The sequence below is a fragment of the Genypterus blacodes genome, unplaced genomic scaffold (assembly GCF_046128005.1).
Source record: "Genypterus blacodes isolate CSIRO-AG114 ecotype Tasmania unplaced genomic scaffold, CSIRO-AGI_Gbla_v1 ptg000029l_1, whole genome shotgun sequence".
NCBI lineage: Eukaryota > Metazoa > Chordata > Actinopteri > Ophidiiformes > Ophidiidae > Genypterus > Genypterus blacodes.
Window position 1 is genome coordinate 5,817,235 of NW_027466842.1, and position 14,197 is coordinate 5,831,431.

The window sequence follows — 14,197 nt, forward strand, 5'->3', positions numbered from 1 at the left end:
AAATTATCTTTCCCTCAGTCACACATTGGTATCATACATCCCTCACACACACACACACACACACATACACACACACACACACACTGTTTACAGTTCATCCGTTGGCTCGCTGCCATGGCACGACACTCGTCAAGGCAATTAGGAGCAGACACTAGAGAACCGGCGACATCACACCCTCTCCCCCCCCTCTCTTTCTCTCTCTCTCTCTCTCTCTCTCTGCCGTCACCCCCGTACTTCCGTCACGCAACGAAGCCAACCTCGCCACCCAAAGACTCCCTCCGCATCTCTCTTCTCAAACTCGGTAATCCCTTTTGTCTCCCCTGTCAGCACGTTTTCACACACGCCCACGCAAAAGGGGTCTTTTCACCGCCTCAACACACACAAACACAGGGGCACAATGCAGACGGGGAGGCACTTGACTGACAGCTGATGAAAAACAGGTGATTGGTCCATGAGTACGGCGCCTGCTCTCCGCTGCTCGCACAGGCCGAGGACCCAAAAGCTAACTGATTGTAATGGGAGAGTGTTTACCGCTGGGACGGGTGTCTGTGTGATTTCTGGCTGTCAGGGAAAATCACCATTCTCATATGGACGAAGGGAAGATTTATCGGGACCTCTCACACCTAATGTGCATCAAAAGAGAACCAGAAAGACTGCCGAGGAGCCCGGAACATCAGTCACACTGTTTGCGCCAAACACGGTTGATAAATGTGCCGAGTTAAAAGAGTGAGCAATTCCTGTCACATTGAGTTTCCCACATACATCCCGGCTCTCGCGCCGCTCTGAAGACGCATTAGTTCTTCTTTTATCACCTTCATCCAATAGGCCCGTTCTACTCAAGGGGATTGGATTTAGAAGCCGGCGATTTGCCCAGCAGCATGCGAATTGGCACGTCGCGATACAGCTTTTTCTGCCGTTAAGTCGCAGGAAGGACAAGTACGGCTGGATTCCGCCGCTGTCTTGTGCACCCAGACAACCCCCAGCCTCTGAACCCGCCGCCTGCCCCTCCTCCAGCTGTGTGTGACATGTTTGGGCCCCAAGTTTGGAAGTTTGATTGGCAGTGTATGCTTTCCATTTCAACACCTCTAAGGCAACATTCCGAGGCGTGCTTTTCTTGTGCACTTGTTTCTGACAGGTATGGCAACGGAGAAGGCGGAGGAACGCTGCCCCTCGCCTGCCCCTCGCTCTCTCACCGGCGGTTTCATGCCTCTGTTGTCTCGCCGCCTCTCTCTCTCTCTCTCTCTCTCTCTCTCTCTCTCTCTCTCTCTCTCTGGGTTTATCAAACGCAGCCTGTCAGTCACTCTTGCCAAACCTCACAGGATCCACTCAGCACCTCTCTGCACCGAGATCTATATGTTTTCTTTATCCATCAGTGCACCCAGTCTAACCACTCTGCCTCTTTTCACTATCTCACTTTGTCTCACACACACACACACACACAAACCATTCCAAATATTATATATAGTACATGCAGCCTTGCTTCCTCAGCCATACCTGAACACAATTTCACTGTTGTCCGTATCTCTGTATTACACAGACGACTTCAAGTCGGAGCTGAGGGAGCAGCTTCCTCTGATCGCAGGGTCTGCAGCGGCAGGAGTGGTCTTCATCGTCTCCCTTGTTGCCATCTCCATTGTGTGCAGCAGGTAACCAAAGTGTTCCTCCATGTCTCTTGCAAAACAGGCTGACTCTGTTCCAACATGTGGACCCAAATGCTGTTCCTTAGAAACCATTTACTTTACGACGATACTTTTGGCCAACTCTTTATTCACTGTTACACAATACTGAGGTACGAATGTGAGAGGACTAAAATATCAAAAGTCTGACCACATGCAACCAATTAGTCATTTTTGTTGACCTATTCCCTATTGTATTAGTTTCTTTGAAATCTATAATAACATGTCTCTTCAAAGTTGAAATATTCATGTCGTCCATGAAAGCACGTTTTTTTTTTAGACAAATTACCACCTTGTCGTCACACGTCATCGTCACACTTGCCGTTGTCGTGCTTTGAAACACGTTTAATCTCCTCACAGATGCAAACCTGCAGTATTTAGAAGCAATCGATTTGACGCGAGGGGAACCTGGGTCAGAGCAGTTGGCACACTTGATATGATATATTCAGCTCCTCAGAGAGATCACCCCCCTCCCCATTACCCCCCCGTTAACTTACTTAAGCTTGAACCAACCCCATCATCCGACAGCCTACTCCACATTCTCTCGCTCCCCCCGTCTTGTTGCTGTTTAGTGTTTACATACGCTGACAGCTGAATTTTCGGCGCCGCTGCTGTGTGCAGCTTTGAATAAGCGTTCATCAAACAGACTCTGGGCTCTTTTGATGCCTAGGCAGAGGAGACAGATGAAAAGCACCGCAATCCTATCAAGGTCTAATTAAAAATCAGTTCATTTTCATAAACTTCATTTGCCATCGCTAAATCTCTGCAACCGATTCAATTTCAGCCATGTAATTTCCCGACCATACAGACTCGGCACAGTTATAAGGCCTCGTTTACACTTCTTTTCACCGTGTCATCTCTCTCTCTCTCTCTCTCTCTCTCTCTCCCTCTCTCCCTCTCTCTCTCTTTATGTCTTTCTCAATATTCACTCCTCCCTCAGGAAAAGGGCGTACTCTAAGGAGGCAGTGTACAGTGACAAGCTGCAGCATTACAGCACTGGAAGAGGTGAGTGTTAATGAAAGCTCCTCTAGTGTGGCGTGGGACCAAGTATCCACCATCACACCAACCTCATCCCACCACAACACCACTTCTCTGTGTGTTGGTCTTGTCCCATACTCACTCTTTACTCATACGGCAGCTGTGAGCTAATTTGCATATTTGGGTGAATAGACGTGATACATTTGTGCGTATTCCAATCTTGTTGCAGTGTTTACATGATGCAGAGATGATCAAATTTTGCAGTCTCGCATTAACGACGAGTATTATATTTTACAGTTACAGTTTCACTAAAATCTCCTCATCATGGCAGATGTCTATATTTTGTGCCTGGTCATCAGAATCCAGAAGAAATAAATGAATAAAAATTTAGGTGCTTGAATCTAAATAATGTACAACCAACTGTTATTAGACCTTCACGGCCAAGAGGAAAAGCTTCAGGAGGACCTTGGCTCATTTTTCAGCCGCTGGTGCAGTTTGTTGGAGTCGTACACAGCCTATGGCGCCGTCTCCACTCCGTGCTTTTGAAATAATAAAATACAAGCGAGATTCTTTGGTGCTTTTAGACAAGATGTACAAGTTTTGGAAGGTAAAGTAAAGCCTCTCCTAAACCAGTTTATGGAATACACCCAACTTCCCCCAGTACTTTACTTTTCTAACTTTTCTAAAGAATACCTTTGCAATGTTGACGTTGTGCATATCCCTCTTTTGCAACAAAGGCCTTTTATAGTTTCCTCATGCTGAGTAATGGTCCCAAAGACCAATAAAATGATTCTTGCCGTGCCAAATAGGCCCCGTCCCCTTAAATTACCATTATAATGGCTTTGAATATGTGTTTTTTTATCACAGAAAGGTTTTAGTCACAGGTATTACTGCGCATATTCATAATGGCAGCATTCCATTTAGTCAATAACAGTATTTTCACTTCTCAAAGCAAACTGAACACGTTGGACAGCAGACCGCCGTGCTTGAACATGGCACACACACACGCACACACACACACACACCCCTCCTTTGCTCAGTGACACTGACTGACAGTCATCTCTCAGGCCTGGGGGTGTGCTGTGATTAAGTCGTGTTTTTAAGCACCCCCCTGCCGCCGACTGATGGAGCCTGAAGGGACACCCACAACCGCCCTTCTACACCCCCCAACTAATAGACACACACACACACACATATCTGCGCACACACAAAAGGGTGCGTACTAGTCTTGTAGTGTAAATGAAAGCCCTGTGTACTGCCAGCCCAGCAGGGTCTCTGTCTCCCTGGAGGGCATGGAGGTCTGTTGAGCCTGACACAGCAAAGCGTTTGAACACAGTCACTTTGTGTCGCAGACAGGGGCTCATTAAAACTGCTGTGGGCAGGAGAAATCACGTTCCAATGGAAGTCAGGTTTGTCACAAGCGATCTCCCGGAAAAACAAAAGCGCAATTAACATAAGTAACGTAACGTAAAAAGACGCGACGCACTTTTGCTCCCCATTCACCAAACCATCTATTTAGAGTGGGAGGAAATAAAACACTGATAAGGAATCCTATTCATAGGTTTATTCCTGCACCCCCCACCCCAACACCATGATGCATTGTTTTCTTCCCATTCTCCCAAGATTTGACTGATGGCTTTTGTAATTACGGTATTTGCCGCAACAATGAAGCAGCAGGCCGCTCAGACAATCATTTTTGGGTGAAACTCCCAAAAAAATGTTGCCAGCTTTCAGCTGGCTGCCTCCTGTTCCAGCTGTTGTTCCACGCATCAGGTGACGTCTGCACTGATTGGTTTATCTTTTAAGTATGGTGACAGCCGTCAAAGGCGCGCACTATTCCTACTCTAGCTTCAGCCAGAGAAGTGTGGCTGAATGTTCGTAGCACTGACACTTTTCCTCTTTAATGTTCTCCACACATCAACAACCTGTCAACACACGCAAATTAACAGAGAGACATTTGTAAGTGTTACGTGTTTACTGTATACCCTAATGATTCCCCCGCACATCTTCAAATTAGGACTATTCCAGCCCTTTTTGTTGCTTCTATAGCTTCAGCTGTTGTTTGTGCTTCAGCATCTGGTGTTCACACGGATTGAGGATGAGGATTGGGGGCCCATTTAGTGAATCAATTTGCGATCCTATCCCCATTTTTTTCCACCGTTACTGGCAAATAATCGTTCATTTTGACCAAACAAACTGGAGCAAATTATACAATATGAGGGCTAAAGCAGAAAATAATATTCACAAGCAGCTTTTTGTTTATATTGACATATTCGTAATATTCTTACTCCTCATTCTAAGCATTATAAGTTTTAGAGTTTTATTCATGTGAAAATTTGCTGAAGGCCCTTTCCTATCTACACCAATATGTTAATCCCCTATGATTTTTAGATACACGCTAGTTTCACTACACATAAGCCTAGGTGTTAATTATCTTCTGACATCAAACCATGCATAATTAGTTTTTGTTTACCAACTTGTCAAATCATTACATTTACAGAGCCACAGAGAAGATTAGAATTTTAAACCCACATAAAACCGGATTGTATTCGCTGTACACTGACCTAGATGTGTTTCTCCTTATTTCTTAAAATGGACAATTGCATGACGTACGTATGTAATTGGTATATGGAGTAATTGATTTGATTGACTTGATTATAAATATTGACTGTTAAGGAGTAATGATGTTTGCATTGGCTAAAAAAAGAATCCCTTCATAGACAAGCGTTTAACATGCTACTGCTTCCATCTGAGAGTGTTGTTCGTCTTAAGTAATATGTAAATGCGAATGCTACGTATTAGGGACAATTAATGTGATTGTGCCTGTAGCTCGTAATAGATTAATGTAAGCATTAGTGCCATGGGTTGATTTGTGGATACATTAGGGCCATTCAGTAAATGAGCAGGGCAGACTAATAGCAGGGTAAATGCCGGACATTGGTGAAAATAACATGGTTAAGTGCAATGCAGTAGGCCGCAATTTATAACGCTGGTCAACAAAATACTGTTTAACAATTGTGTCATAGCCTTGAGATTTTGTTGAGATTTATCGACTTAAATTCATTACATCAATGTGAGTCCATTTTTCCTGTTTATGCTTCATGTACGGCCATGTAATTGAGGAAAGGATGGAGTAATGTGCCCATGAGTCACAGCGACTGCCATGCATCTTTCCCAGACGGTCTTGTTGTTTTCATAGGATGGGTAAAAATACATGCGGATACATTTGCCACTTGCGCACAGATCAAGGACAGATAAAATATTAAAGCTCTAAAGAATCTATTTTTAATCTGATGGGCCATGAAAAGATGAGTCCTGTTAAACAGAGCTGCGCTAGAGGGAGGGCGAGAGATAAACTGTTGGTGTTTTAGGTTATACATGGAAATGAGCTCAAGACTGTGGATTAGAGTGTAATGGCTTCAATATGTGCATGTGTTTGTGCTATCGTCGGTGCACATTGTCTCATTCTATGTAATTCGTGCTGTGGTTTGACATTTGTAAATAAAATGTCTCGATGGAATGCAAAGCTCTAAGCCCTCTGATCCAATCTGTCTGGAATCTCTAATCAGCAATTACTTTCATGCAGGAAACGGGTCGAGACAATTAGTCAGTAACTCGAATCAGCTTCTAGTCGAGAGTGAGGTGAGACATCACGATCCAGACCTTTTCCTCTCCTCCCGTCTGTTGCGATCCCTGCCACTCCCTGTGTAGCTTATGCAATTGACCAGGCACAAATTGACTTGATGGAGATGGGTTTATTCCAATCATGGCTGCCAAGGTTTTGACTAAATAGCTCTGAGAACAGGGGGCTGCCCCTCGGTGTCAAACTAGAAATGGCAATTTGACGTGTGCTCGCTCGCTCCATTTTAATCCGCCCTGTGTTACACATGTTTACAAGTGTTTTTTCCAGCCGTCCTTCCCAACCAAGAAACAATCTGCGCCTTGTTTTCAGACATCTCCGCCGAGCACAATGAGCTCACCTATCACAGAGCGGCATAAAGAGCCAGTTGATAGTGCAGCGGTTTTATCTCTTTATGAGCTGCTATGGGAAAGGCTGCGGGAAAATTGGTTCTACCACTATCAAAGAGCAGAGACTGCTAGGCGAAGGGATAAAAGGGAAAAAGCTGTCCACATTTATTCTTTCTACCACTCCACCACAACCCCTCCTCCCTTGTTCCTCTGCGTCTACATCCCCCTTTCCAAACTCTGAATCATCACACCACCATTTTGTTGTCTGCCCTCCTCAAACGAGAGGTTGCCTCCATAATGGTGCGCCCATACTATTAAATGTTTGCTGCATGCATTAATATTCATAGACATACTTTAGTGCTCTTGCCTGCCTCTGAGGAGGTCCATAGAGTAAATGGAGTCATCATCATTTACCACCTTTAAGAGCTCGTAGCGATTTTAAGGAATGCTGTGTCACACTGTGATTTAAGATGTGACTTGAAGTGCAGCTGCATTCATCAACGATCACATAAGACATCAACCAAAGGAAAGATAAAAAACTGTTTTATTTCTTTAATGTTCACTGGGCACTTTGGTTGTTCTAGAACTCTCTTTGCGAGCCGACATGTCTAACTGCCCCTCCCCACTGGGCTGCCCGACCCACTTCTCAGGCTCCCCGGGGATGAAGATCTACATCGATCCCTTCACCTACGAAGACCCCAACGAAGCCGTGCGGGAATTTGCCAAGGAGATTGACGTATCCACCGTGAAGATCGAGGAGGTCATTGGTGCAGGTACGGCCTATGTGTATTCTCGCTTCTTTATTGATAAAATGATAGTGATATGTGTATGTAAGATCTGTCCACAGTGGTAGAGTCAGGTCCTTTTAGCCGCCACAGCTCTTGCAGCATATAGGCCAGCCACCCTGGGATCTAATGGCATTAGAAATAACTCAACCGTTGCAGCTTATTCCCTGTGCCTCCCTGTCTTTAGGTCTCATTACTGAAGTCTCTAATGTGTTCTCACTTACATCATTCATTTTCATCTACTTCTCATGTAAGAGGTATACAGTATCATTTTCAGCACTGTCACAGAAGATCTCAGAGGAACAGTTAAAATGTCTTTTTTGTTGGTATCAATGAACAGATGGATCGCTTTGAGTTAAATACCAGGAAGCGGCGCGCTGCTTCAAAGGCAGTGACCTAATATTTCTTACTTTGCGTCATCTGCTGAAGCTGTTTATGCGCAGTGTCTTCTCCATTTCTTAGAGCCAGGTTACATCCTATTTACAGCATGGGAGAATGACTCTGGTGGCATATGTGTCGGTGCATACAGAGGATGAAATACTGTGTAGCCTGGTGTCCCCAGCATGCTTGGTGTGAGGAAGTGACAGAGATAGGACAGGGGTAAGGATTAAAGGGGACTTAACTAATTAAAGAGTTCCGTTTTTGTTGATATCACTGTGTGGTATCTCAGCTGGACATTGAGGTGGTGATAACTCATCAAACTGCTTCCAGATATTTACCGAGTAGTGCTCGTCTGTTCCTCTCCGATTGGGGAATATGAATCCACATGGCAAGCTTTTAAGATGGATGACTACTGCGAGTCACAGGAGGTGTGCTGTTCATAATATCAAGAAGGATCATTACTAAAAGCATATTGGACAACACTTAGCATGTTTGAGATAGGCTAAATCAAGATCTATTGCACTCTGGGTAATATTTCTGCCTAGGCACAAGAGATGTAAATTCCCCTGAGAAAGGCAAAGAGTTATTGAATCAATTCTACTAAGCTTTTTACTGATCACTTCATCCGTTTTTGTTCTCGAGAGGGAACTTCACCATTCTCTCTGGTTTCCCACCAGGTGAATTCGGGGAGGTCTACAAGGGTCGCTTGAAGCTGCCCGGTAAGAGGGAGATATATGTAGCCATCAAGACCCTGAAGGCGGGCTACGTGGACAAGCAGAGGCGGGACTTCCTGTCCGAGGCATCCATCATGGGCCAGTTTGACCACCCTAACATAATCCGTCTGGAGGGTGTGGTCACAAAGAGCCGTCCGGTCATGATCGTCACAGAGTTCATGGAAAACGGCGCCCTGGACTCATTCCTCAGGGTGAGAGAACAAGCTGAGCCACTACATGTCGTTATATCAACTTACAAACACATATATTGGGTGATCAGGGTCTTAAAACAGGTCAAATACTATAGTCGAGGTAACAAGGGTGTCGACATTTTGAGGAGTTTGGAATGAATCACCCTGCCCCCACCTTAGTCGGCCTTCTGAACACCATCCAAGGATTACAGTGAATATGCTCCATCGCAATGAACACGATTGAGCCATTCTTAATTGGATCATTTCTACACTCGCTGGTTCAGTCCATGTTTAATTTCTCTATTAATTCTTCAAGTTATTAATGGACTCTTCACTCGATCTGTCATAGTCAGGATTGAGCGAACATACAGTTTAATCAATATCCAACCTGCTTTTTTCCCTTTTTTCCATCTCATGGATTGGTGTTTCATCCCACTTTGATCTCGGGTGGGTTTAAAGGGGCACTTTGAAGTTGGCTTTGCTAACCGCCACATCCGACTTGTGTTTCCATCGATCTACCTTTCCCTCTTAATTGTTAGTGTGTGTTGGGGTTCAAAGCTTGCTCTTCAGAGCATTCACACATGGACTGAGGATGGATGTTACTTAAAGAGATAGATGCCCAACGAGAATCCATTTTGCTTATCTAATGCATGTACGCTCATCCTTTAGACATTAAGTAGAAAATAAGGTGTCCAGGTCTCAGTTTTGTAATGAGAAAGTTATAATATGAATGACTCCAAGGGTTGTTTTTCATATTTTATCAATGTACATACGTTCTAGGTATGATAGTGCAAGTTGTCCCCTTGCCATCTATTGTGGCATCTATTGTGGCTACAAGGTTTCCTATCTCTGATTGATCCCACTGGGCAGCCTCGATCCTAACATCAAGACTGTTTTGTTTTACATCATTTGTTTTCCTCTCTGTCCTCTAGCAAAATGACGGTCAGTTCACAGTGATCCAGCTGGTGGGAATGATGCGCGGAATCTCAGCCGGAATGAAATACCTCTCAGAGATGAACTACGTTCACCGTGACCTGGCTGCACGCAACATACTTGTCAACAGCAACCTGGTGTGTAAAGTGTCTGACTTCGGATTATCACGCTACCTACAAGAGGACACCTCTGATCCTAGTTATACCAGCTCTCTGGTGAGTACTTGAGTTGATTTCCACATGTTTTTTAGAAAAGGCCTCAGATCATACTTATTGATACAGTATGCATCGATTGTGCCACCATCTATCACTGTCCGCTTTTTTATCTGACAATCCTCTCATCTTTCCATTGTCTTTCATTACATATAAACCATCTCCCCTCTTCTCTCTCATCCTCCTCCCTCCCTCTTTCCCTTCAATCTGTAAGTCATGCACCAGAGGTCTGTCACATCTTCATTAGCGTGGAGACAAGCCTCCTCCGGGGAGGCTCCTCTCTCTCGTTGACATGCCCAGAGTGCAGAGAAACCAAAGGGCATTGTGGCCTCTCAAACTGACAGCTCCCACCCCCCTTGCTCTCTCCCTCTCTCTCTCTCTCTCTCTCTCTCTCTCTCTCCCTCTCTCTCTCTCTCTCGCCCTCTCTCTCTCTCTTCCTCTCCATCATTTCTCATTCATTATTACTGGGGCATCATGGGAGGCTTTGGCTCCTCATTAACTCCTCCACACTACAGATCTGTAATTATCAGGAGCCATCGTTAGTTCATCTTCTGCCTCTTCTCTCCCTAATTCAAAACACACTCTTGTACCCTCACAAACACAGGGGGCTAAGTCATTATGAAGTTGTGTGTGTGATATTTCCGCGCACGGTTGTGTGTCCTGGCGCATGCATCACGTGTCACCTGGTTGAGTGTATTTTGAGACTGGGGTGCAGGTAGGGCAATTTGTGAATCAGTGTTTCATGTATATATTACGGATGTACAGCATTATCTAGACACCTAATATATTCTGAATAAATATGAATACAATAAGAATACATTATCCTATAAAAAAGGTGCCTATTTTAGTTTCAGCTTGAGTTAGTCAATTCAACACAGGGAAAAGTTGAGATCAAAAGCGCCAAGTTAAAAGGCCTGTGAGCCACTGTGCGGCGCAGGTATGAAATGAAAGGTCTGGAAATAATTTCTCTGCATCTAAATATAGATTAAGAAATAGAACAGCAGTAAACAATGTAATCTTTTTGACATTTACTTCCTCACTCTTGGTAAGATGCCTGTCAGAAGGATACCTTAAGGTAACACAAACACACACACACAGACGTACAGTATATATGAGGGTAGGAGAGATTAGTGATTGACAGCAGGCGGTAGTCAAGGTGTGAACAGGAAGTGTCATAAGGGCTGGAGGGGATATGACCTCACATGGTGGGTCTGAGAGCTTAATTGCTCCCCAGGAAGAGCTTCTTTGTCTGCTTGACCCCTGTGGTTAAACCTTGCTGAATGGGTCTTATTGAGCAACAAAGATCGCCTTGTTGTCTATGCCGCTGAGCTTGCTAATATAACAAGAGGGTGTTAAAGGTGGGGATTGGATTATGGATCGCGGTCTGCATTTTGATGTTGTTTTAATTCAAACAAAGTCTCCTTGAAGGCATTATCTGGAGTGCCAACAGGGCAGGTGAGGTTTGAAGTTGGAACCCGAGGGGGTTGTTTTGATGCTGATGTGTCAAGTTTGTTTTTTTCGGCGGCATATCAGAGATTTTAGAAATGAGCACATCAAAGCGTTTGGCTGTGCTTCACTCTCTCGCGCCGACTGCGGCATTATTATCACAATCGTCCTGATGAAGACTTCAATTTCGTGACCATGTTTGATCCCCTCAAATGAGAAAGACAAATTTCATTTGTGTCCCACCACACTGAGGGAAGTTTTAAATCTCTTTCTCCTTGGACCACACGCCCACATACACGGAGAAAATGGCTGTCTATACGTTTGATTCATGGTTCTATAATTAATCCACATGCATTACCCTTCACTCCTTGACCTCTTTAGCTACAAGCCCAACGCGAGCCCAATCAGCGTGCGAGGCTGCCACGGCAAGACAAGGCCGAGGGAATCAGGGAAATTAAATCGCTCCGACACGCTGTGATTTACATTGCCACCTCCTCCTTCTCCAGCAAATTAATCACCCTTTCCCTTCTACACATTTTCGGAGTTTTTTCCCTAGCAATTCACGGCACGCCAATTACAGAGCCTGTGGTGTGATGATGTTGGATGTTTGGTTGCGGGGGCATGCCGGTAATTGTGTTCACCCCGGACGAGGGTTCACCCCAGAGCAATGTAGTGGTGGATCCAAGCAGACGGGGGGGCTGTCCTACCACTCTGTTGGCTGCTTTCCCAAAGTCATGATTAATTAGGCTCACAGGACAATGCTTGGATTGCACCGTTCCCGCCAAGGTGTAATTCATTAATAAATACAAAGACTTTTTGTTGCATCACTCTGTGTTCTACTGCAGCGGCGGCTTTCGCATACTTGGTGTGTTTGCATCGATTGCCTGGTTGGATGGCCTTGCTTGGTCGTCTATGCAACACAACACCAGATGAGCTGTGACACCGCTCATCTGACAGAGAGAGAGACATTGATTTTTGGTCACCCAGTGGACCTAGAAGTCTTATACATTCGTCTCTCCATACACCAATCCATCTATCTGAGGAGCCATCCATCCGTCTGTCCATCCATCCAAGCTTCCATTTATTTATCTCTAGCCTTTTCACCAGCTGTGTGCTTCTTTCCCATTTCAAGGCTTTCTCCCAAAGGTACCAGAAGGCACATCACAACACCTCTGTGCGGGTGTGACAAATCATGCAGCAAACTGTTTGCAGTTGTTGTATGATGGTGTGTTTGAGCATGTGTCACTGTGGGGTCCATATTTGGGAGATAAAAACTAGTCCCATGCTTCCCCCACCCCACAAAAAACACACAGCGGTGGACTCACACAAGGGGAATCCACCTACAAATACCCACTTACAATCGGTATATGTAATACAGTTATATTATTGGAGCAGTGTTTTGAAATTAAGTGGCATTTAGAGTACTTCACACGCTTCTAACAATGTACATGCCGACATATGCTTACCTTACTTCTAAAATACGAAAGTTAAAACAAAATAAAACTGCTGAATGAATAAAACTCTCTAGCCTAGCCGCTACAGACGCTACACATAGACTGTTCTATTTTCTACATTAAGAGAGGGGGGCAGTTGTTGCTGTTTAGTTCAATGTCTATATATTATTTTACATCTTCAAGGACCCCTGTAAAGTGCTGGGGGGTGCACAATCCATTATAGTCTGTCTGTGTGTGAATTTCTGCTTGCGTGTCACCCAGTGTGTATGTAATGACCGAGCGGCCATGTATGTTAGGAGTATTTTTGCACTGCGTCTTTGCCTCTCTGACGGTACACATGTATGTCCCTGAGATGCCTCTCCTTGTGTGTATGTGTGTGTGTTTGTGTTTCTCTTTGTGCATGTAACTTGTGTGTGTGTGTTTGCATCATCGAGGCTGAGAGGGGTTGAGAGGCGAGGTCACACGGAGCCAGTAACAAAGATCATCCGTCAAATCCCTGTGACCTGAGTGACATTCTCTCAGCTCCGCTCCACTGCTCGCACTATGTGGACCGTGGACAAATGTTTCTGTCATTTGTCTATTTTCTATTTGCATCCTTAACCCTCTTTCGCTCTGGCTTCAGGCCCATGTATGCTTTTTTGGTTCTTCTGTTCTCCTTGTAGTGAAATATTTATACGGCGCGTGTTAACGGGACAGAGTCTCAAAGCAAACAAGGGAAGAAATGGGAGCATGTCCACATGGAGCCTGCAAAAACAAACTGGAGGGACTGTCCTCGTAAACCTGTATGCAAACTGCAAACCCATAACTGAATAGAAGCCAACAAAGACAGTTTTTGGGATTGGTGCCACGACTTCTCGCATTGATGGGCACTGCTTCACTCCAAGGTGTGCGCCCTGAAATGCACATACAAGTTAAAACAAGAGCGAAATTCAGGCAATGGGAGATTTATGTACAAATTAAAGTATAAGTCAACGGTGTTGCGACCAAGTTTGATCATTTACCGGCCTGTCAATGCCTCCATTTGCATCTTCAGTGAATCTCTATGCCAAGCCCAAGGCTGCAGTGCTCGAGTTAAACCCCACAGTGACATTGATTCATCATTTTAGGCAAACTCTATACACTCCCGTCCCCCTATTTCAGGTGTGTTATCTAATTTCCGGATTTGTATTTCAAGGCGTTCAGGTTGTTTCCGGGCTAATTGAATTCACTCGGTTGAGTTTCATTCCTTTCTTGAGGTAAATATGGCACTGGGAGATGTCGAGGCGCGAAAAATGATCATGAATATGGAGACGTTGTTGTCCCCAAAGAAAAAGAGAGAAAAAAAGAAATGCGATCCTCACCTCATCACTTCATCAAAGAAGAAGCAACCATCCAAACGTCACCTCCTTGATTTATCGTGTTTGTCAGAGTCAGGAGAAGGTGGGCATTGATTCCCCATCTGTGGCTGGTGGACTGCATT

General features: G+C 44.7%; 1 protein-coding gene across 2 annotated transcripts in view; it reads left to right on the forward strand.

The window, feature by feature from the left end:
- ephb1 (EPH receptor B1) overlaps positions 1-14,197 on the forward strand; it is a 129,111-nt gene that overhangs the window by 102,800 nt on the left and 12,114 nt on the right. Inside the window, exons 8-12 of one of the 2 annotated variants that reach the window (XM_076144889.1) lie at positions 1,538-1,646; positions 2,617-2,681; positions 7,208-7,396; positions 8,467-8,714; positions 9,626-9,841. In XM_076144889.1, the coding sequence (XP_076001004.1) occupies positions 1,538-1,646; positions 2,617-2,681; positions 7,208-7,396; positions 8,467-8,714; positions 9,626-9,841 (827 nt within the window). The remainder of the gene's footprint in view (positions 1-1,537; positions 1,647-2,616; positions 2,682-7,207; positions 7,397-8,466; positions 8,715-9,625; positions 9,842-14,197) is intronic. The other variant, XM_076144890.1, reaches the window with a different exon arrangement.